The sequence below is a fragment of the Urocampus carinirostris genome, chromosome 2, assembly GCF_059441175.1.
Source record: "Urocampus carinirostris isolate Australia breed hairy pipefish chromosome 2, RoL_Ucar_1.0, whole genome shotgun sequence".
In the NCBI taxonomy this organism is placed as follows: domain Eukaryota; kingdom Metazoa; phylum Chordata; class Actinopteri; order Syngnathiformes; family Syngnathidae; genus Urocampus; species Urocampus carinirostris.
In genome coordinates, this window is record NC_142350.1 from 19,081,628 (window position 1) to 19,106,113 (window position 24,486).

Here is a 24,486-nt window from a genome sequence, read left to right on the forward strand (position 1 = left end):
TGTTGACGTTTTAGACATAATATTCTATAACATAAAACGATTAAAAATCCAAGAGTTTGTCAAATAACTTGACGAACAAAAATGCATACATGCTATGTACCTGGAAATATGTAAAAACAAAATAACCTTTTTAGAAAAACAGTCTCAATGCATTCTTATTTCAGGGTTCATACACCATTTTCCTGGCCAAATTCAAGAACTTTTTAAAGACTTTCAAAGACAATTTTTGAATCTCTCCAGTACCATTAAAAGAAAAATTCCGGTGTGAATCATGTATTTTTCAGAGCCATGAATATATCTTCGAGTCTCATATGAGATTTGAAATCTTGCGTGTGATTTTTGATCAAGACGTCTTTTTAGATCTTGAGTAAATTGTAAATCCTTTTGTTTTCGAGACGAATATTGGTGTTGGGTAAAATCACGGTAATATGTAGCTTACATTTTCTGTTTCCATTACAATTTATCACTGGTAAATGCTACCATCATTTTTGCATGGCCAATAATAAATGTCCATGATTGATACGTAATCCTTGCACTAATACACTTTTGATTGTGCCCATTATAGGAGTAGCATGCACCTGTCCTCTAGGACAATGTCATACAAACTAATTCCAGCTGCAGTTAATCACAAGGGAAGAATCAATACAATGGCAAATCAAAGCCACCAGAGTGCAGTGTCTGTGTCATTTCTAAGCAGGCTTGTTGAGAAACATGGCAACAATTTCAAGCATTAAAAAGTACTTCAGCCAAAATTCAGGTACTTTTCCATCCTTTAAAACACAACATTTAAATTCAAACAGTTTCAACGATTTCAAGAACTCATACGACGCCTATTGTTTGCGTTGAACCAACATGCTTGTGACCCATAAATGGCGAAACACAACGAATCGATGAAAAAATGCATTCCTTTTGATAATCTATTTTAATCGATTTTGATCAATTCATTGTTGTAGCCCTAAATAGCACTCGATGAGTGAAAATTTGAAGATTCCGTCCTCACCTCCTGTATCTGCGACACCTCGTCCGTTAGCATCCTGATGCTCTTTGCCGTTTGTGGCACGCCTTCCAGGTAAACCTGTGACAAATGTCGGCTTTGAGTTGACACCACGCTTAAACAAACAAAAAAAAAAAAACATCTCACACACTTTGATGACTTCTATGTTTTCCTTATCCTCCTCGGGTGTGAAGAAATGTGTCGTTGCGTCCTGCTCGTCCGGATTCCTCAGTGGCGCGGATGCAATGTTGCTGTCCTGCGTGGCAGATGTGGGAGATAAGTGGACAAAAATGCGAAGAGGTGTGGCTTAAAGAGGGACACATGATTGCCCCGAGTGTAACGCCTTTGAGGATTCATGGCGACCAGACAGCAGCTGCTCGGCAACCCGTAATAAGGGCACGTTTGCAAAGTCACGAGTCACTGGAGGATGAAAAGCCACCAGGCCACCCGTGCCTTCACAACAACAACAACAACAACACTGTTTACCATGGCAATAAGAAGAGCACAAAGACTCATTTTGGACATTGCGCGTGACATTTTCAAATGAAAGTATTTCACGTCGCACTTTCAAACAGTCAATGGATATGCCCTGGGTACGTCTTTTTGTTTTGTTTTTGTATTAAATGTGCAAACAAATTCCTTGAAACGTCCTTTTTTTGAGTACTAATAAAAAAATAAGAATAGTTTGGCAGGGATGTCAAACTCCTTTCGGCTGTTCTGAGGTGGGAAAAAAAGGAAAATTCCAAATTTGTGTCTCATCATTATCATTCAGCCTACTTTAGTAACAAATTATAATCACAGATGACAACGGATCTTTTTGAAACACACAACATTTATTCACAACCAATGGGGAAAAACGATTTTCATGTTTGGCATGGAATCAGTTAGCTGGTGTATTTTAACTGTTGAGTGAATGCAGTTTTAGACCTGAACCTACTCAACATACTAAACAACCTCAACATTTCCCCCCTAGCGGCCAGGAAGTGAATTATTTTGCATTTGTTAAAAAAAAATCATAACTCTTGATAGAAAATACCTAGAGACTTGCTTGCTTTTCTGATATACTCAGAATTGTATGGATTAAATCATCCAATGGGCCGGGTCTCAACAGCGGCAGGTTTATGGAGATCATTTTGATTGCCTTAAAAAGAATGAACCCCCCCATATTTAAAGCCGCATTGCTTAAAATCTAGCAAAAAAACAATAGCGGTGTGTAGTCCGAAATTTACCGTTTTTTTTTTGTTTTTTTTTTGATGGGTGAGTAGGTGATTGTGGTTTCCCTTAACCACTAGTGGTTTATGGGCACCATTTCCTGTGGTGTGTCTTAGGCAAGTACAGTCTGGTGGCACCTATCCCTCTTCAGGCCAACATACAGAAGAAAAATCAGTGTGTGGATTTAGCTTTTGCAAACATGTATCCAAAATATCTATATTCGGGTGACTCTGTTGATGAGGACAGCTCATTATGAATAACCAAAAATGTAAAACTAATAATATAATAAGAAAAAGTAAAGTTGATAAAGTACACCCAAAAATATTTTGTCATGCCTGTCAACATATACGCTTTCCTAGTAATTTTTTTTTTAACATTTCAAATTGTGTAAAAAAAATTCCCAGATTTTTTCAAGACTTTATCCATTTGACTCTAATCTCATCATCTCGGTCACTGGTAGCGGATGACAATGTCATCGTAAATTGTTAATATTGTCACAGTTGGTCTGAAGAGAGATGGGCGCCACCAGGCTGTACTTGCTCAAGACACACCCACAGGAAATGGTGCCCCTATGACCCTAGTGGATGAGGGATCCAAAAACCAACCCACCCACCGTAGCAAATACAGAAAAACTACAGAAAACACATTCACGAGCAAAACTAAGGTGCACCTGAGGAACGCCTCTGTTTTTGTCTATAACCAAAGCACACTGAGGCAAAAATTCAAAAGAGGAAAAAAAAACCCCACAAAGCCATATAAGACATAAAAGGTAGCTTTCTACTCACTACACACTCATTATCATTTTCAGCGATGTACGGTATTTGCAAACTTGACGTGGCGCACTGACGGCGCTTAATCCTTTTCGGGAACACCCACCTTGCCAAAAAAGAGAATGATCGCCGGCTTTTCTCTTCAATGCGCAAAGTAAACTCGCCATTGAAACATTGTGTGATTTTGTTATGTAAGAAGGCCGTCTGGCTCTGAGCTTAGCGTCTTATCAACGGCTTAAATTAGATGTCGTTCTTTGAGCCAACCATGTTGGTAACACACTTGAAGCTTGAGGCTGACAATTGCTACGTTCAATTTGTTCAAAGACTTGCAGTGCCTAGCCAAAGTATTCCCGCCCAAGAACATTGTCATATTGTCATATATCGGGCATCAAACTTTGAAGCTAAACCCTGTTTGATTAGCTCAGCCAAATGGCTCCAGAATTTTCCTAAAGACTACTGAATGATCCATGGTCGACCTAAATGACTAACAATAAGAAACGGAGTGAACCTGAGTGTCATTAAGTCTCAGTTAATATCAAAATGGAGAAAGCATAAAACCACTGCAAACCAAAGCAATACTGGGCCGTCCATATACACTTACGGCCAAAACAAGGAGAAGACTAATGAAAACCCATGATCACCTTGAAAGATCTGCAGGCATACACAGCTGAAGTGGGACAATCCGTGCACCTGTGTGTCATTGAGTCTCAGTTAATATCAAAATGGAGAGAGCATAAAACCATTGCAAACCTAAGGACTACCTAGCTGTACCTAAACACTTTCAGCCAAAACAAGGAGAAAACTAATCAGAGACACAACAAAGAAACCCATGATCACCTTCGATGACCTGCAGGCATACATAGCTGAAGTGGGAATTTCTGCACATAATACAATTATTAGCCGAGCTCTGCATAAATCTGCCCTTTATGAAAGAGTGGCAAGAAGAAAGCCCTTTCTGAATGAATACCATAGAAAGGCCCATTTGAAGTTTGCAAAAAGCCACATGGGAGATATGCATAAAAGTGCTCCAGTCAGAGAACATTCACAGTTCCCTTTACCGCTTGGGTCATAAGGGCATCGTTTCCTGTGGTGTGTCTTGGGCAAGTACAGCCTGGCAGCGCCCTTCCTTAAACAGGCAGTTTTTTTGAGTAGGGGTTTGCTCCCCCATATGAAACAGATAGTACTGGTTTCTATGATTACCAGGAGCAAGAGAAACCTTCTGATCTGACTCAGGCACAGCACCTTCTTCATCTAGTCTCCATTGCTTTTTAGTGTGAGGCGTCATCCCGCTCTTCAGAGATGAGCCAGACCTTGGCATTGACGGGCAGCGTTGTGTGTCAATACTGCTACTGCTTTCCCTCAATGAAAAATATATGCTGATAAGTGCATTTTCAATTAAACATAACAGAATGTGTGAAAAATATTAAACTATTGAACAAAAGTGTATTTTTCAAGAATACAGAAAAGTAAAACCGCAAATTCATGTTTGTCGAATGGTGGGCTTTTGAGCATTATTATGGAGTTTAATTTGTCCATCTGTTTTTTTCAGTGATTCTATTATGTTTTTTTCTGCATACATATCTTAAATGATATCCATTTAAAAAACTCTGGATTTTTTTCCGTGATTATTCATATATGGAGAATAAATACTTGTCCCTTTATTGACGTGTGTGAACTGCGAACCTAACCCACAATAATTGCTATAATTCTCTGGGCGTTCACTTCATAAATCTCGTAGCCAGGCCAAAATAAACCCAATAAAATAATGTTCTGCTTAAGAGTTTGCAGTGTAACGTCGCCATATTTGTGGTCACAACACTTCATACACCAAAATAAAGGCAGGACAGCGATTCCATGTCAGCGTTTTCTCAACTATTTTCCAGGTATTGCAACCAGGTGTCAACCGCCCGCTACGCGGTTAATAAAATCTTTAGAGGGTCATAAATCACCCAAATTACGTCACGAGGAGAATTGAGTGTAAAAGCAGAAGATTTCGCACCGCACTGCCACGTGATAAATAACCGTTGACACTCTAAATGACACATTCCCCGCGTGCCGCGCAAGATCGTTACAAAGAATTGCGAGCGTTGAAAAGTCAAGCGCTAGACTAAGTGTAATTAGCTGTGAAAAACGTTGACGGAATGGGAGGACAAGACGGCTTACGAACGAGTTACTTTTTGTTGTTGGGTAACATACTTCAGCTCAAATTGCGTGAAAATAACGAAACTTATGTACCGTGCTTTCGAGACTATAAGTCGGTTTTTCTGAAGTATGGGTTCGTACACTTTTTTTCATGGCCCGATCCAAGCACTCTTTAAAGACTTTCCAAGCCAATTTTTTAATTTCTCAATTAAAAGAAGAAATCCGGTGTATCTTTCAAATATATCTGTGATTCACATATGCGATTTTTTATCTTGTGTGTTCATGTATCAGGGCACATTTCTAGATCTGGAGTAAATTGTGATTATATTTGTTTTTGAGACAAATCTCTCCCCGTATCGGTGTTAAATAAAAGCGAAAATAATATGCAGCTTACATTTTCAGTTGCAGGAAGTTCTTGCCAGGCAAATTTCCCACTTGGAAACCATATCTTAATTTTTTGCATGGCCTAAAATAAATGTCTATAATTCAGGGGTCTCCGACCTTTTTCAAACCGAGAGCTACTTTTGTTACTTATTAACCCCTTCTATAATTGGTACATAATCTTCGCACTAACACACATTTCACAGTGCAGTTAAGTTGTAGCATCCTTGTGGCCCCTTGCGCACAACCAACAGGGAGGCGATGACATTGTCCAACAAACTAATGCCAGGTGCCGGTAAGGAGAATTGCAATGGCAAAGCTATCAGAAAGCAGAGTCTGTATCATTTTTAGGCAGACTTGTTGAGAAAGATGTCAGCAACTTCAAGCATTTACAAGCACTTCACCTAAAATTCAAGCATTCTTCTCAATCTTTGAAAATGCAGCATTAAAATTCAATCATTTTCATATATTTCAAGCACCCATACGAACCCTGATTATTAAAAACAGAATAAACTTCAAAATGTCTTGTACATGTTTTTGTTTAGCCTTCATTAGTCGTTGTACTTCGTCATACACTCATGCCTGTGTTAAAGTAGAACAGTATCTGGACTTGAAATGACACCGGACCAAAAAATTCCTGCAGCGAAATGTCGGCCGCTTTAAGGATGACAAAAATCTTGATTGATGAGAGAGCCTAATTGTTTAAACATAAATGAGGTCATGGCTGTTTCTCCCGCGGAACGCTGCGTTCCTTTCCTGGCGGGAGACTCGTTGAATGATGTTGACGGTAAAGGAGCGCTAAATGCTAAAGGGGAGCGTCGGGTTAGTAGTCACGGTGACCGTTTGTACAAATCGTCAGCAGGAAGCTGGATGGCTTCCACGCCCTGGGAGGAGCGCACATCTACGTGTTTAGAACGTGTTTTTGTTGTTGACGAACAATACGGTGTTTTGCAGTGTTTTCCATAACAGTAAAGGTCTTAGCCAGGACTTATTAAACCCTGGCGAAAGCCTTTCTTGAGGTTTTTGGGGGTTTGGGTACTCAGGGCAGCAAGATCAAAATATGTAAAATAAATACACAAATAGCCCAACTCAGGTGCGTAAAATAAAGAACATTTACATGATAGGTATTGCGTTTTTGATTATTATTTAAATCAATAACAATTTTGTTTAATGAATAAAGAGGGGGGTTTTATACACCAAATAATACACACTGTCCCTTTAAAAAAAACTTTTTTAAAGAAGTGAGTCATGTATTTTACAAATATGATTATGTAATTACTAAATATTGAATTAACAAATACTCGTCTTACAGTTAAAGTTGTTTTTAAACATCTATTTAAAATGAAGAAAAATATTTTTTTTACCCCCCGCGACCCTAATGAGGATAAGCGGTATGGCTAATGAGATGAGATGAGAGATTTTTTTTACCTTGTCCAAAATCCTTTTACTGTCAACTTTGACAAATTCTGCTTATACGACAAGGAAATTTAAGCAGACTAGTATAAAATAGTATAGTATAGTATGCTATAAGTCAGGGCTCTCCAACGTGGTGCCCATGGACCTGTTGTGAAAATAGCTCACTAGTGCTGGGTCATTGTGATTTTAAAGTGACTAATTTATTATTGGTTGACTTAGTCTATTTAACACTACTTCCAATAATTATTTTATTCATGCATATCTAACTGGGTGCCCTTTGCGCTAATTATTATTATTATTATTATTTTTAAATAGCTCTCAGCTTGAAAAGGGTTGGAAACCCTTGGTATAATAGCAGTATAGATAAATACAACCCTCGGCAAAACCTCAAGCGAAGTCTTCAGCTAATTGTTCGACGACCGCCCCGCCAGTGAAAGTGGCGCGCGGGAACAAATTGGGTTTCACGGACTCACACGTAATTTTGCGATGAGTCAAAAGCTAAAAAGTTGTCAGGAAATAGTTACTTTTTACACGCTAGCTTTGAATGTGGCGTTGAAGTTTACGGCCCTGTACATCAAAATTTATGACAATGTCGTTTGCGCCAAGGAGAGTATTCCTGCCTTTTTTTGGCACAAACTAAGGATTTGTTTTAGTTTTGTTTGTCTTTTAGCCCTCACCAAGCAACACAGTGTAACACGACATGTGCAGAATTGTTTTTTTCCGTTTTGGAAGAGTATAACATCCCAAACTTGAAGACTTAGGGAGTAATAGATTACCTGCAACAGTGTTATCTAACGAGTATACCAAGAAATGCAGTTGTGTTCCGTTTGTCACAGAAAAAAATAATCTAATTACAGGTATATTTAGTTAAAAATAAGGATTACTTTGCAGGGTGATTTACCTAAATTTAAAAATAATTTATTATATTTTAGATACTAAAGAAGAAAAATATATTAAGAGTTTCTTTGGGTATTACATTTTTCGAGTCACTAGCAATACTATTATAAGTTTTCTAATAATACTTGGTTTTATTTTTAATATGATTTCCCTGCAAGCACAAAATGGAATAGGGGTAGGCACATCAACAGTTCCAGCCTTCTCCCTTTGAGCACATGTTTAATATGTAAGAAACTATTGTATTGTACTGCTGTTTTTGTGCAAATATTTTATCGTTTCCTTTTGTTATTTAATGATTGATCGTTTTCTTTCCTGAGCTGTGCCTAAATAAAAAGCCACAAACAAACAAGTTACGTTTTTAAGGCAGTAGCTCAAGATTAAAGAAAGCATATTTGCTGCTCTTGGGTCTTGTGAAGTGAAAGTTCTGCTTGGAACTCATTCGTTTACAAAAAGCGGGGGTTTTCAGATTCTTTTTGGGACACAAATACTTAAAAAAAACATTGCAATTTTTCAATTAAAAACATCTCATCTCATCAGCCGTACCGCTTATCCTCATTAGGGTCGCGGGGGGGCTGGAGCCCATCCCAGCCATCTCCAGGCAGTGGGCAGGGGACACCCTGAACTGGTTGCCAGCCAATCGCAGGGCACACGGGGACAGACAACTCATTCGCTCAGTCATACCTAGGGACAATTTGGACCAGCCAATTCACCTGAAATGCATGTTTTTGGAACGTGGGAGGAAACCGGAGTGCCCGGAAGAAACCCACGCAAGCACGGGGAGAACATACAAACTCCGCACAGGAAGTCTGGAGCTGGATTTGAACCCACGACAGGTTTAAAAACATACTTTTTTATAATGAAAGATGAGGGTTCATAAGCCTTCAAAAATAAGTCAAAAATTGAAAAAATTGGCTGGCAATCCCAATTCGAGAAACAAATCTTGTTGATTGGTTTTTTTTCCTATACTTTGCCTGAATAAGAAGCCACAAACAAGCCATATTAAGTTTTTAAAGAAAACATTTTTTCTCATCTGTCTGTCTACCAAAAGAATTGTGGCACTGCAATAGTACATTTTAATATTTTGATTCATTCTCTACAGCATCCTTAAGCACTCACATTTCCTGACTTTACTCAATGTAAGGAAAAAAATACAAATGTATCTACTGTTGATATCTACCTGCTCCAAGGCAAAAACCAATGTGCAGATCTGGATCCAGACGGCCGGCGTGAGTGAATGTGTGAGAGACAGTGTGTGTTCATGTGCGAGTCAGAGCGTGGGAAGCAAACTTGCCTTAAATGGCAGGGTGAGGCTCACCAGCCATCCGACCAACCCAGTTTTGTCTGCGGATTGTCCCCAGTTACCCCGGCTATTACGACGCCCCCTGGAGAACCGCTCCGGTCACTACATTCACGGTTAAATACAGTTAAACTGCTCGTTGCTTTTCTTCGTATTGCTAAGATGAATAATTTGCTGCGTGGCCAGGTGACGGCGGGAAAAATGGCAGCCCTGTGAGGAATGTATTATGCAAGGTAGATTAATGAGGTGCAATGTCAACACGCAAACTTTCTGCCAACCTGCTGTACTGGCATGTAAGTGTTTTTATTGTATTCTGTAAAACAAGAAAAACATTCGCGTCCTAAAACTATTTTTCTCTGATTGTCTGCATTCTACATTGTCCCATTTTCAATAATCAATCTCAAAAACAGTCAAGAAATTGGAAACTAAAAAAATCTACATACTAGTACGGGCAAATTCATTTAAGGATTTTTTCTTTTAAATGTTAAATTTATCAACTGACTTATGAAGTTAGCTTCAGGCATGAGCAAAATCTTGTATTTTGATTCAACACAATGTTAATGACTTTTTATACTTTTTTATAAACAGGGTTCTTACACTTTTTTTATGGCCAAGTTCAAGCACTTTTTAAGTACTTTCAAAGCCAGTTTTCAAATCAGATATTTTGTAAAAACACAAACATACCGGCAATTTACATATGCAATATTTAATCTTGTGTGTGTGTTTATCAAAATATATAAATTTTTAGCTCTTCAGTAAATCGTGACTAAATCTTTCTGGACAAATTCTCCCTTTATAGGTCTTGGTTAAAAATTAGTAATATGTAGCTTACATTTTTACTTGCAGGAAGTTCTTCCCATTACAATTTATCACAGTGAAACAGTACCTTCATTTTATTGCATGGGCCATAATAGATCCTTGCACTAATGACATTTCGTTCTGTGTACATTGTTACAAAGAATGACAATACAAGTAAATTATTATTATTATTATTATTATTATTAATACACATTTCAGAGTGCTCCGTTAAAGTGTAGCATGCACCTGTCCTCTTGGGTGCGGCCTGTAGGGGGCGATGAGGAAGTCATACAAACTAACGCCAGCTGCAGGTAATCACGAGTGAAGAAAAAATACAACGATAATGCGAGAGAGCAATGTCGGTGAAATTTTTAAGCAGAATTGTTGAGAAACATGGCAACAATTTCAAGCGTTTGCAAGCACTTCACCCCAAAATTCAAGCACAAAATTATAATTCAAGCATTTTCAAGTCTTCACACTATTGTAAAAGACGATGAAAAACAAGCTGCAAACATTCACTGTTCAGAAGTGGAATTTCTGGTGAATTTGACAATGTAAGTGAGTCAATTGTTAAAAAAGTAGTTGGCTATTAATTTGACGGTCAATTAGTTGCTCATAACCAATTAGTTGTTGCACCTCTACTGACATTACATATTTGCACTACCATTTCAGGGGACTACTTAAGGTGAGCCTTATAAGGTCGTGCTCTTAAGGTGCCAATAGAAGAGCAGTCTTTGTTGACATAACAGAAAGTGTTTATGACTATGTTTTAAATGCAACAAGTCAAAGCACATGTGCACACTCCCAAGAAAAATAAGGCCGTAAAGGCAGAGTAAGCCTAACTCCAATTTTTTATCCTAGCGGCAAATCTCTCAGTGACATGACTGTATTCGTCCGGGCTCGACTGTCGTGATCGTGCACTTTCAAATTGTTAATTGCTGTGCGCCGTCCGCAAAAAACCTTTATGTGGCACGGCTTATGGTGGCAAAAAAATAATAGCATTAGCCAAAATGAGTTGGTTTTTTTTCATTGTATTTATTTAAAAAAAAAAAAAAAAAAAACAATCACAAAGGCTTTGGCGCTGCTCATCCGAAAGTATCAGGTCTTGGAAATGATTTCAATGTGATAAATCACCACTAGATTGAAGGAGTGGCTTTGATCAGATCTTTGTCCATACATGAAGAAAGCCCCACTACCTAGTGTTGCTTCCTGTGTTTGGTGATTAAGAGTGTGGAGGCCCCAAATGGGGATTAATGGCACGGAAGCAGTTTGGTGAGAGTAGCTAAGATAAGGGGTAGGTAGACTGGTAACGCTTCAACCAAGCTTTTTTTCCTTTTTAAAAAAGATGACGAAGAGACTTATTGTCGGGGCAGAGCGGGATAACGTTGAGTGCACGTCTCGGGGAACGCGACCACCATGGTGACCGAAATTGTGTGATCATATCACCTGAAACACCGGGCGCTGAAAACTTCTTGCACTGTTCAAGCAAGAGTTCAGTGGTCTTGCACATAAATGTTATTTTGCAAAAAAAGAGCCCTTGAGTTTATGGAGAGCAATGGAGAAAAGCACCAAAGTGAAAGCTCTGCTTAAAATACATCCTTTCACATAAGGCAGTTTTCTTAGTTTTCTTGGAAAGAAGTATTTAAGAAACTTAGCAACATCCAACTGCTGTTCACTAAACAATGGTAAAAGCTAAAAACTTAATTGTTTTCTGAAACGATGAGGGTAAAAGCTTTCTTTTAATATCTTCTATGCCTATATGGCTACACAACGAAATTTTCTGTAGGCCTTAAAAAAATGAGTCAAAATGGAAAATATTTGCTAGCACAGACTTTTCCCATTTGAGAAACCCCTGGCATTGAATAAGTTATGAGGAAAAACAATTTCTTGTGCAATGCAGTTCCTTTGAATTAAACAACTAGAACAGTACATATTTACGAGTATTAAGTGAACAATAATGAAATCACAGCACCGTGAATTCCTTTTGAGCGTACAAAAGCTGAGGTAGCACAAACATGCCCCAAAACAAACGCAATCGTTAAGACGTGACTCATCTTAATATTGAACGATTGCCATCTTTGATTTAATTGCTGTTCCCATCCGTCAAGCCTCAGCGCTTCCTCGTAATGATTTTTGAAGAAAAATGTTGTGACGCTCGAGTCCCACACTACAGAAACATTTGGTGTAACAAAATAATAAAAACGATGCCTGGGGGGGGCATAATACAGCATTCATTTGTGTGTAACCGGTGTCTGAAAATTAACCATGCCTCCGAAGAAGGTCGGTGCAAGCAGGACAGGTGAAAAAGGAAAAGTTGTTCGTACAACTATTGCTTTTAAGAAAGACATTATAGATAAATATGAAAGAGGTGTGCGAGTTTCCGATCTTGCTAGGGAATACAGCATGCGCCTTCTGCTGACCACCACAAAGGTAAGAAATCCTATTCCTAATTCTTTTCTTTATCTTTTTTTTTTTTTTTTTTACACGTTTGTTTTAGCGTAATCTTTTGTACGGAAGATTACGATAACGCGAACGTACGATTAGCCTGGGTTAGCTTTATGATTACGTTGAACATTCATGCAAACATTCATGCTGTTGGAACTGGGCCCAAAATTCAGGGTGTTAGAACGGAGCCCCCTTTCCAATGAAGCGCTAGCCACTTGTGGTGCTAAATGACTTGTAAACGACCTGATTTTTTTATTTTTACACGTTCATGTTAGCGTAATCTTTCGTACGGAAGATTACGATAACGCGAACGTACGATTAGCCTGGGTTAGCTTCATGTTTACGTTAAACATTCATGGTAAACATTTAGGGTGTTGGAATGGATTAAAACGATTTACATTATTTTTGATGGGAAAAATGATTTCGGTGATTGAACAAATCGGTCCTCGAACAGGGTTCTGGAAAGGATTATGGTCGAGAACCGAGGTTCCACTGTATTAAGGGTTGATAATCAGAATATACAGTGTAACCTCGGTTTTTGAACACCTCTCAGTTCGAACAAATCGGAGTCCGACCAAAAATTTCGAGGAATTCTTGCTTCGCTGTTCGGTCAAAAAAATCGGAGTTCGAACGCCGGTAATGCGTGAGTGCGTACGCTAGGATGCGATACTGAGCGGCGTACGGGTGGAGATCGCTCTTTTCGTGACCAACTGTTATCGCGTGCGGACGTGCTTCGTTTTGCTTTCGCTTTTAATATAGGTGTACGAAGTGTTTTAGCCCCTAATTATGCCTCCGAAAAAAGTCAGTGCAAGCAGCAAAGTTGCTACAGGTGAAAAAAAAAAGTAGTGCATACAACTATTGAATTTAAGAAAGAAATAATAGCACCACCGTCCACCTGCGCCTTCTGCTGACCACCACAAAGGTAAGAAATCCTATTCATAATTCTTTTCTTTATCCTTTTTTTTGAATTTTTACACGTTCATGTTAGCGTAATCTTTCATACGGACGATTACGATAACGCGAACGTACGATTAGCCTGGATTAGCTTTGTTTACGTTGAACATTGGAGGTAAATATTCAGGGTGTTGGAACGGAGCCCAACTTTCAGGGTGTTGGAACGTAGCCCCCTTTCCAATGAACCGCTCACCACTTGCTGTGGAGACCAGTGTGCTAGATGACTTGTAAACGACCTGATTTTTTTATTTTTACATGTTCATGTTAGCGTAATCTTTCGTACGGAAGATAACGACAACGTGGACGTACTGTTAGCCTGGGTTAGCTTTATGTTTACGTTAAACATTCAGGGTGTTGGAACGGATTAAAACGATTTATATTATTTTTAATGGGAAAAATGATTGCGGTGATCGAACAAATCGAACAACGGATTATGATCGAGAACAGAGGTTCCACTGTATAACAGAACACCACTTTAAAATTAAGTTTATTATAAATCTACTTATAAAATTCATTGCATGTATATGACATCGCTGTTTTCCATTACCTGTATTAACTCATCTTATTCATGCAATGTTTGCGTTGCGTCATCTGCTACAAGCCACGTGAACTCCTCTTTCCACGATGCTTTTAATGTTTTGGAGCGTCATACATTTTGTTAGCTTCTTTTGAATCTTCTGGGTCTGGGGTTTTGGCTTGATTCCTAACCACTTCTCCATTTTCCCAAACGACTCTTCAGGTTGTTCTTGTTACTTTTATCCCTACATTACCACTAATTAAGTCACATTATGGACGGAATGACGTAAAAAGAGGGTAACAAAGGAAAAAAACAGACAAAAATGGTTTAAAAAAAATATATTATAATAACAAAAGGAAAATAATAAAGAAAAAAAAGACGAAACTTTACATTTTATATTAACACATTAATAATGAAAAACACAGGAAATAAAGTTAAATATTTCAAAAACTAAAAAAAAGAAAATACAAAACAACTTCAACCTGTTTCAATGGTCAACAACGCAGAATCCTCAAAAAAATGCCCATTGACCAACCACAAGAGAAACAAAGGCGTCTCGGAGGGAACCCGCCGTTGACTTCCAAGACGTCACGAAGCCACGAATTGGGTGCTGTCAAAAAAAAGGGCTCACATTTTTGGGGACGAAGCCCTCATTTGCCTTTTCTTTAGCGTTAGTAAATACGAAATAGTAATCGCTATCCAACTACCATAAATGTTGGACTATAAGACGTGACTTTTTTCCTAAGCCTTTAACCCTGCGGTTTATGCAATGATGCGCCTAATTGATGATTTTTTTTTAATAATGGCCGCCAGGGGAGCCCGAGCAGTAAAGCCAAGACTGAGACATGTGGAATATATGTGTCGAGGAAGACGCAAGTGAAGGATTTTATACTTTATACGATTAAATACAAGTTACATTTATCGAGTGCAATGAAGATTTTCACTGAGTGAGCTTCAGGCCTCGCCGTTCCGAATGCGAATGTTTTGTTTAGTTCTGTTGATAACAGGACTCTGACGGAGGAGGCCAGACGCACAAGGACAGACATCCTGACGCTCTTCTCCGAGATAGTGGGGGCTTTTCTCTGGCCCACCCATGGGAGGAGCCGACACGCCAGCTTGGGAGAAAGGCGTGGGCCGGGAGAACTTCGGAAGCTCGAGAAAGAGAGAAGATCGGAAAAGATCGAACGAGAGGGACAATCGAGAGAAAAGGCTTGACAAAATCTCGAGCGACAATAATTCGGCTAATTCGATGGAATTCACTTAGTTTATTATTTAAGAAATTAAATCTGCCCATGTGTGGAAATGCCGGTCTCTTGACCGTCTTTTCACAAAAAGAAACGAGCATGCATTGTTAGGTGAATGAAGGTTATGTTTGGTTAAAGGAGACAGATAACTAATTCGAACAATTTGGTAAACGGTACATTTTTAATAGTTAAATTCCTAACTAAAGTTTAATGGAAGTTCGCGCTTTGTGCATGAATAAAACTAGCACGAAAAGACCATCATCATGGAAAGGGAGTCAATCGAAATGGGGGTTCTAACTACCACATTGGGAATCATTTTTAAGTCTGTTTTTTTGTAAACAAAAATAATGGGATAAAACGGACCAATTACAAGAAGCAAAGTCCAACGAAGCTGACATGTTTGAGGCGCATCTGTCGGCATTATCGTGTGTTTTCGAATACACATTTTACACGGTTGGATTCTATGGATCGTCCTTGATGTAACAAAGCCATTTTCATTGACATTTAAAGAAGTTGAAGACGGCCAGGGGACGTTATGGTGAGTTACCTCGGCTTGATACCTTCCGCTATCTTGTTTCAGACCGATAATATTTCTCTGAGAATATATTTTGAAACGGTCATCATATCGTGAATCCCAGGAGTTAAAGCCATCCAAATATGTGGCATGATGTATTTCAGTGACTGGTGACATTGCTCATACACGTATTTGTTTATCAAATGTCCAGCGGCCCACTGGCAGAACATTAAGGGGTTATTAAAACTCTTTCTGTGTCCCGTCTTTATTTGTAAATAGCTCATTTTTCAATGTGTGCAAATGTGACTTTTAGTCAGGTGCGGCTTGTGTATGCACAAAACGGGTTTTCCTTGGGATCAGGTCCAAATTTTAGGGTATACTGATCCGATAAACGTCAACAATTTGGAGGAGAGCGGTAAATCGCACCGGGGAAAACGGCTTCAGGTTTGCGGGGGTACGCCGATCTTGGCGTTCTGCGCACAGCTTTAGACCAACGGATACGGTAACAACATGGTAACCTCGGAAAAAAATATGGAAAAAATAACGCCGTAACGTCACAGCGTTATCATTTATAACCAGGGTTATATTTTGATAAACGCACACACGAGATTACTTTAACTTGATTACTTTCAATTACTTTTGGATTAGTAAAAGATACTAAATATGAATACAATGATGACTCACAACACGCGGTAAGCTTTCTCTCCTGGCTTTGATCTCTTTGATCTCCGGCAAAACTAACATAAAATGCGACAGAAACAAAATGAAAATAAATCCAAACATCTTGCCAACATCATTTTTGCCGTTCCATGTATTCCGTTACTCCCCAAACCTGCACACAATTTAGTCATTTTATTCATATTTAGTTTATTTTGTCTTTTATTAGCATATTTTGTATTAGAGTAATCCAAAAGTAATTGATAGTAATCCAGTAAAAGTAACCCTACCCAACCCTGTTTATAACAGCGTTATTCGCAACACTGTGTACCATAGGGATTTGATTTTATTGAAAACAAAACTGCTGAAGTGAATGGTTTTGGATGCAGCGTTAAAGGGACTATGTGTATTGTTGTGTTGTGTAGTGCATCCAGAAACAAATGTTAAAAAGCACAAGGAGGAATACAAACTACGGAAAATCAAAGTGACCAAACCCCCCAACGTATCTTCTCGATTTAGATCAAGCCTTTCTCCAGGTTTTTTTTTCCAGGTACCCGTAGCAAAAACATGGCTATACGTATAACAAATATTTTTGCATATTATTACTGTAAAACTAATGTTTTTAGGATTTTTTAAAGAATGAAGTTTTTTTTAACCACTAAGATGTTGCTAAAAAATACACACGGTCCTTATATTTAGATTATTATTACTTGAAGTTGTTTCGCGTTAGTGCAGTGGTTAGCGTGTGTGCGGCAAGGTTCTGAGGTCATGAGATCGAACCTCCTGTGTGGAGTTTGCATGTTCTCCCCTTGCTTACGTGAGTTTCCTCCAGGCATCCGGTTTCCTCCCACATTCCTAAGATATGTTTTTCAGGTGGATTGGCCGGTTTAAATTGTCCCTAGGTGTGAATGAGCGAGCGAGTTGTCTGTCCCTGTGTGCCCTGCGATTGGCTGGCAACCGGTCCAGGGTGTCCCCTGCCCACTGCCTATAGATAGCTGGGATGGGCTCCAGCCCCCCCCGCGGCCCTACTGAGGATAAGTAGTGCAGATAATGGCTAGATGGATGGAACTTTGAGAAGTGGAATTCTCTTGATTTGGCTCGTAATTAGGATGAAACGGTGAGTCATTAAATCAGACCAGTTAAAACGAACGTTGATAAAGTATCAAGTTTTATTTCAATTCTAAATATTTTAATTAAAGTTATTTCTAAAAATCAAATTGAAAAATGTGTTTGCTAACAGGCGGAATCAGACCGCGAATCGTTGTTATTCGAATGTGTTCACCCAAACATTAAAGTTAACAGATATATAAAAGCTGTTGAATTATAAATTGACAAAGTTGCGAGAAAGGAACAAGCTCATGGCGTTAACGGCAGACGTGGTAACGCGTTAGTTGGCTACTCACTGGGCTCCTCGGCCGGTGGTCGTCGTAGATTCTCCCACTTGTCTTCTTGTCCACGCAGCGTGGGTGCGAAGGGTTAAGAAACACAGGAAAAATAATGCAAAGAAAAATAAAATAACTGAAAGTCGATTACACTCCTGGAATTAATGCTCTGAAAAAGCGAGTTGACACTCCCCGTTAAAAAAAAAATAGAAAAGAAACACAGATGTTTAAAGTGATTAGTGGAGTGGTAGCAATCCCAGCTATTTTTAGAGAACCAGCTGTTTTGGCTCGGCTCGCTGAGCAAAGCCGGTTCTTGCAGCTCCCAACCGATTCTTCAGATTCGAGCCAAGTCACGTTTATTTGTGACGCCCTTAATCACGAGGAGTCTCGTTTTGTTTGTAATGATATACAGTATCTCATCTCATCTCATCAGCCGTACCGCTTATCCTCATTAGGGTCGCGGGGGGACTGGAGCCCATCCCAGCCATCTCCGGGCAGTGGGCAGGGGACACCCTGAACTGGTTGCTATTATTATATTTTATATATATATATATATATATATATATATATATATATATATATATATATATATATATATATATATATATATATATATATATATATATATATATATATATAATATATATACCACAGCCATATCCCCCTAGTGGGAGGTGGCCAGAGTCATTTCTGACTTTTTTGGGAGAGATTCAGAGGAGGGGATTCCCAGCCCCCTCGCTCAACCCAACTGAGGTGTTGGGAGTCATTAGGTGACCAAACCCCCTAATGCTGAATGCCAAGCAGGGAGGCAACGGGTATCAATGTTTTAAGTCTTAGGTATGACTTGGCCGACCACAACCTCCCAGTCTCGGGGCGGGCGCCATATCCCCAAGGCCACCGAGCTGCCAATGATAAATGGAACATTATCAAGTCAGATTTCTTTGTATAGTCCTCAATCATGAAATGTCTCAAAGGACTGCACAGGATTACAATGACACCATCCCCCGATCTTAAACCAACATGTGGGCAAGGAAAAACTCCAAACCTCAGCCTGAGGAAAAAGTGGTAATCCCCCTTCCAGGGTGCAGTCAATTTTGCATTGGGTAACAATGCACAAAACATAGTGAACAGCAATAATAAAAACAACAAATGCATGACAGCGACAACACTTCAAGCCTGTAAAATTGTCCCAAATAAAAGAGAGAGAAAGGTACAGAAAAGGAAAGGGGGAGAAAAAGAGAAAGGACAGAGCAAGAGAGATAGGTAGGAAGAGAGAAAATACAGAGAAGAGATGAAAGTGGAGATAGAGAAAAAGATAAATAAAAAGATAGAAAAGAGAGAGATGTAGAGAGAGAATTAAAGATAGAAGAAGACAGAGAGAAAAGACAGGGAAAGAAAGAGAGATGCAGCAAGAGAAAAAGAGACGGACAACCAAAAAAGAAAGATGATTGAAAGAGAGATAAAAAGAAAAGAAAGAGTGAATGATAAAGAGAAAGGGAGAAAGAGAGAAAGAGAAAAACAAAATAATAGCAAAAAATAGTGAAGAAAGAGAAAAAAACTGAGAAAGTGAGAGAGAAACAGAAAGACAAAAAGAAAGGGAGAGACTGAGAGAGAAAGAGGGAAATAGAAGTATAGGAGAGAAGAGAAAGAAAGAAAAGACAAATAAAACAGCTAAAAAGGAGAAAAAGTAAGAGAGAGAATGAGAGAAAAAGACTAAGGAAGCAAGAGTAGGACATTTACAGAAAAATAAAAAATAAAGAGATACCATAAATACAGAGATTGTGATGGCGCAAGAGAGAAATAGAAAGAGAGAGATAGAATGAGGGAGAAAAGATAGAGAAAGAGGAGAGAGAGAAAGAGCCAGAGAAAGAGGGACTGTGGGAGCAAGAGACAGAGAGACAGATTGAGCTCTAGAGAGAGACACAGAGATAGAGAAGACTAGAAAGATAGAGGAAAGTGGAACAGAGAAAGAGAGGGTAAAATAAACAGGATGAGAAAGAGAAAGAGGGAGAGAGAGAAAGAAAAGAGAAAGAGAGATGGAAAGAGCCAGAAAGAGTGAGAGAGAGAAAGAAAAAGTGAGAAAAGGAGAGCGAGAGAGAAAAAAGGGTGAATAAAGCGAGAAACAAAGTGGGATAGACACAGAGAAATGCAGATAGAGAAATAGAACGAGGGATGTCGAGAAAGAGAAAGCAAGATATAGAGACCAGAGAAGGAGGAAAAAGTGAAAGAGAGCGCTTTTCGAAGGCTCTCGTCTTTCACTTTAAAGAGTCGGCTCATAAAGCCGTTTCGTTCGTAAGCGTCACATCACTCGAGTAGTGAGCGTGTGACTGTCAAGTGTTCCCAGGTGCAAGTCGAACCTTGCAGGTGTTCTTTTTTCTCTCTTTTTTTTTCTTTTTTCTCCAGGGCACTAACTTCGCGCCACGTGTTGCCATGCCGACCAGACTGTTTATGACTCCAATTAACCCCTTTCCTCCTCTTTTTATCTTGAGCGTTTACGAGTTGTACTTATTCAAGGCGAGAGTCACTTAAATGGGATAAGGTTGTTATGTCATGCAAGACCGATAAAAACATGCTTCCTTGTCAATGTTTTCTAACCAAAATCGATAGCGCACTCTTCAAAGCAACAAAACACTTGAAATGTAAACTAAGAATAAAGCCCAGATATTGGAAAAAGCGAAATAAAACTATAAAAATTAGGCCACATTCAAAAGAGTGATTCTGTCGCCTACCAATAGAGGGAGCTTGTGTACCACTTCGTGAAGGGTTCACCAACATGGTGCCCGCGGGCTCAATGTAACCCGCTAAGAACACCGGTTCAGAAAAAAACCCACATTATCTATTGCGATTTTCAAGGAAATTTGATTTCTAACTTGAATGAAAAGTCCCTGACATAATCGGTGATTCTTCCCAAAGTAGTTTTAAAATTAGCATGTATATATTTGTTGAATCCCTTAACCACACAAGGGTCATAGGGGCACCAATTCCTGTGGTGTGTCTTGGGCAAGTACAGCCTGGTGGCGCCCATCTCCCTCCAGGCCAACACAGTGCCGAGGTAAAGTATCGGCCTTGCCAAGAACTTCATATTGCCATTTCAGGATTAAAACTTGGAGCTATCCATCCATTACCTGCACCGCTTATCCTCAGTAGGGTCGCGGGGTTGCTGGAGCCCATCCCAGCCATCCTCGGGCAGTGGGCAGGGGACACCCTGAATTGGTTGCCAGCCAGTCGCAGGGCACACAGGGACAGACAACTCACTTGCTCATTCACACCCAGAGACAATTTGGACCAGCCAATCAACCTGACATGCACATTTTTGGGAATGTGGGAGGAAACCGGAGTGCCCGGAGGAAACCCACGTTAGCACGGGGAGAACATGCAAACCCCACACAGGAGGTTTGATCTCATAACCCCAGAACTGTGCCTCACACGCACTAACCACTGCGCCGTCGTGCTGCCCAACTTGGAGCTAAAAAACGGAAAATGTTTTCTAAAAATCAACAACATGTGACCTATAGTACTGACATGAAACCAAATTATTTCAACATTTTATTGGATATTAACAATGAAAAAAAACCTTAACGAAAATGTTGCAGAAACATTGGCACCCTGTTCTCTTAGCTCTATTACTTCTAAATGATCCAATGTGGACCTAAATGACAAAAGATGACAGAGTGCAATTGTGTATAAGTGTGTTCGAGACCGGTTGGATTCATTCTTTGGCCTGGAGAGGGGTGGACGCCACAGGAAATGGTGGTTAAGGGATCTAGCCAACCGACCACCCACCAAGTTTCATTGGAGAACAGACAGCATTCTTTTAGCACAAATTAGTGCCATAAAGTAGCACTCAGCTTCAAAAGATTGGGACACCCCTGATCTAAGCTTTCACACATTTGCAAGTTACCTGAGAGAGGTTGACGTCCACTCCAAGGGGAAGAGATTTGTGTTGCATTTTGGCCCACCACGGCATCAAACCCTCGGACCCTCGCGTTAACTTTTTCCAAAACGACCCCATAGCTTCTCAAGTGGGACATTTGCACATTTGTTAGCTGACTTAATTCTGTATCCTGCAAAGAAAATAAGGCTTTATTTATCTCACAGGAACGGAACTTGTTGACGTCTCTATATTCAGGAAAAAAATGGACCGCTCAAGAAAGTGTTTCTACTCGCCTGGATGACGAAGGCTCTTTTACGATGAAATGTCTTTAAGTCGGATGATGAAACGTTGTCAAAATGTTGCTTTTTCTCCCCCTTTTTGCTCTGCTTTTTGGTCGCTTGCCGCTTGATGTTCACAGCAGGCCTGTTTACGGATCTGCCGCATGAAAAACGTTTCTCCACCGAGCGGAGAGTTCACTCGGAAAGTCGAAATGGCGACGAGATCTTAGAGCGGCTTGATGTCTCGAGTAATCACTGTTACGCTAATTAAGGATTACAACCAAGGTATTTCCTACACTGAAAGGTGCACCGGATTATAAAGTGAGCGTAATTAAAGGGACAGTGTGTAATATTTAGTAGCTACACGTACGCCACTGCCAGTCAATGATCTGGCTATCTCTAAAGAGTGCGATGAGGCTTTACAACAGAAAACAACAGCGATCAGATCATGAAAGTGCTGTATCTGAGTCAGATCAGGAGGCCTCTCCTGCTACTGGTATCCATGGAAACCAGTAGTATCTGTTTTATGTGGTGGAGAAACCCCTACCCAGAAAAACTGGCTGGGGAGGGGTGGGCACCGCCAGGCTGTACTTGCCCAAGACACATATCAGGGAATGTTGCCCCGACGAGCCAGCTCGTTAAGGGATCCGTAAACATAAACTGTGAGTGGTACAAAAAATTCAGTAAAAAATGTAAAACATTGTTTTGAATATCACACAAAAATACATTAAATATCATACGAATGTTAATTTTTATTAGAAAAAATAATTGGTCGAGAAATGTGTATTTCTTTTACACAGTACAATCTACACGTAGTTTGCCGCACCCCCAAAAATTGTTATACCCTTTTAAAAACTCTTTTCCGAAATAAAGTACAGGACAGGCTTAAATACAATGAAAAACAATATTTTGGGGGGAATAAAGTAAACCAAAACAGAAATGCGAACGACACACCTGCCTTAAAATGGATGAGTCCATTTGATTCCCAGCTCTGCTCTTCTTTGGCTAGTGTCTCTTGCAGCATAGCGGCAGAGTCTGTGGAGGCTCCGGTGTGTTTCGTTGAGAGTCTGTTATACAGTGGTTATGTTGAGCAACTACTTTACCACCTAATACCATGACTTTGTTATCAACAGATATTAGTCCTCATTTTAGCTTCATTGGATCAAATGAAAGAACGGATCAGCCGAGCTTAATTATTGTGTAGGTGTAAACTATATGTGTGGCCATCCTCCTAGTTCCAGCATGGACATTCAGTTATTTCTGTAAAAACGCACCATGTTCATGTGAGAGTCTCTCACTCACAGTACCTATAAGGAAATACACAAAACCTCCTCCTAATTTATTTGTATATGGTTGTTAGTGCCACCCAGTCGATCAGTCTGAAGTGTAATGTGATGTTCACAAATGGGACGTCACACTCATGAACAGAGTTGAATCACTTTACGTAAAATGGAAAAAAAAATGAACCAGCCCGACACTTTGGGTGCTCAGCACCCGAAGTTTTGAACCTTAAATAGCTGGTCTGCTCATGATCCCAAGAGCCAAGAAGAAATCCTCAAGTTCGAGAGCATTTTCCATTTGGGCCTGGGTGCTGTGGAATGCTACACCCTCTGAGGTTGGATCTGCAACCTCAGTGGTATTATTTAAATCTAAGTTTAAAACACACACCTGTAACTTATGAATGATCTATATTTCCTGTTGATGATATTTGTTTATTCATTGTTATTACAACGCCAATTGCAGCCTGGTCAACCTGGAAGGGGCATTACCTCCTGTGCGATCCCTTCCCAAGGGCTCTTCATTTTCCTCATGTTGAGGTTTTTGAATTTTTCCTTGCCCTCATGTAGGTTTTAGATCAGGGGAATAATAGTCCCTGGTTTGCAATAATCTGTGTTCTGTGCAGCCATTTGAGACTCTTTGTGATTAAGGCCTATACAAATAAACATGACTTGACATCCTGTCTCCACGCTGCGACCCAAATCAAGAAAAAATCTCCACTTCTCAAATTTATTGAATGAAAGGCAGTTTAAAACAGATATAATAGAAAATATTCACTTTAAAAAAAGACCCACAAAATAAAAACAAATCCAAGTAATAACAATCCCCTCGATGCTCAATTAGCTGCATTTTGAATGAAATGCAAAGTGCTTTAAATACAAAAAAAACTTACTCGGAATTCTCTTCCTGCCCTAGTCCCGCCAATGCAAAACTGCTCTATTTAGATTCCCACTAGATTTTGCATTTTCTATACCAAACCTTATAGATTTTTAGATCTTTGTATGCTTACAGTTTTCTTTTTTGCCGTGCTGTTATTTGATATTTGCTTCGTGTCAGCGCACAGGAAGGGGAAGAAATTTCATCTGTGCCGTGTCTGGTTGCATTTCTGACTCTAAAGTTGAAGTTGAGTTGATTATAAGGCAAACGCTCACATTTTTTAGCCAATAAGAGGATTTTGGTTGCGCTTCACAGTTTGGAAAATACAGTACATTGATGAGATTTCACAAGCAAACCAGAACTAAATGTTTACTTTTTATTTGCCAAATTCAGTTCAAATATTTATCAAAATTGAGATAATAGAACACATGAACTGTTTTGGGGTGAAACATTTCTAAGCATGATTCACAAGAGGAAAAAACGAAATCTTCAAATATGTACAAATAAGGTCGTGCAATAGAGAAAGGACATTATTCCGAGACAACCTCCTTCACTTCCAC

The 24,486-nt window shown here is 39.5% G+C and overlaps 1 protein-coding gene across 3 annotated transcripts in view; it reads right to left on the reverse strand.

Annotated features, from left to right (window-relative positions):
- Window positions 1-21,985, reverse strand: part of tuft1b (tuftelin 1b) — a 32,652-nt gene extending 10,667 nt beyond the window's left edge. Inside the window, exons 1-5 of one of the 3 annotated variants that reach the window (XM_088329251.1) lie at window positions 21,788-21,985; window positions 21,522-21,684; window positions 17,642-17,683; window positions 1,146-1,250; window positions 1,001-1,075 (exon numbers count right to left, since the gene is read on the reverse strand). In XM_088329251.1, the coding sequence (XP_088185377.1) occupies window positions 1,001-1,075; window positions 1,146-1,250; window positions 17,642-17,683; window positions 21,522-21,632 (333 nt within the window). In that variant the 5' untranslated portion in view covers window positions 21,633-21,684; window positions 21,788-21,985. Of the gene's footprint in view, window positions 1-1,000; window positions 1,076-1,145; window positions 1,251-17,641; window positions 17,687-21,521; window positions 21,685-21,787 lie in introns of all 3 variants that reach the window. The other 2 variants (XM_088329250.1, XM_088329252.1) reach the window with 2 other exon arrangements.
- Window positions 21,986-24,486: the final 2,501 nt, after the last annotated feature.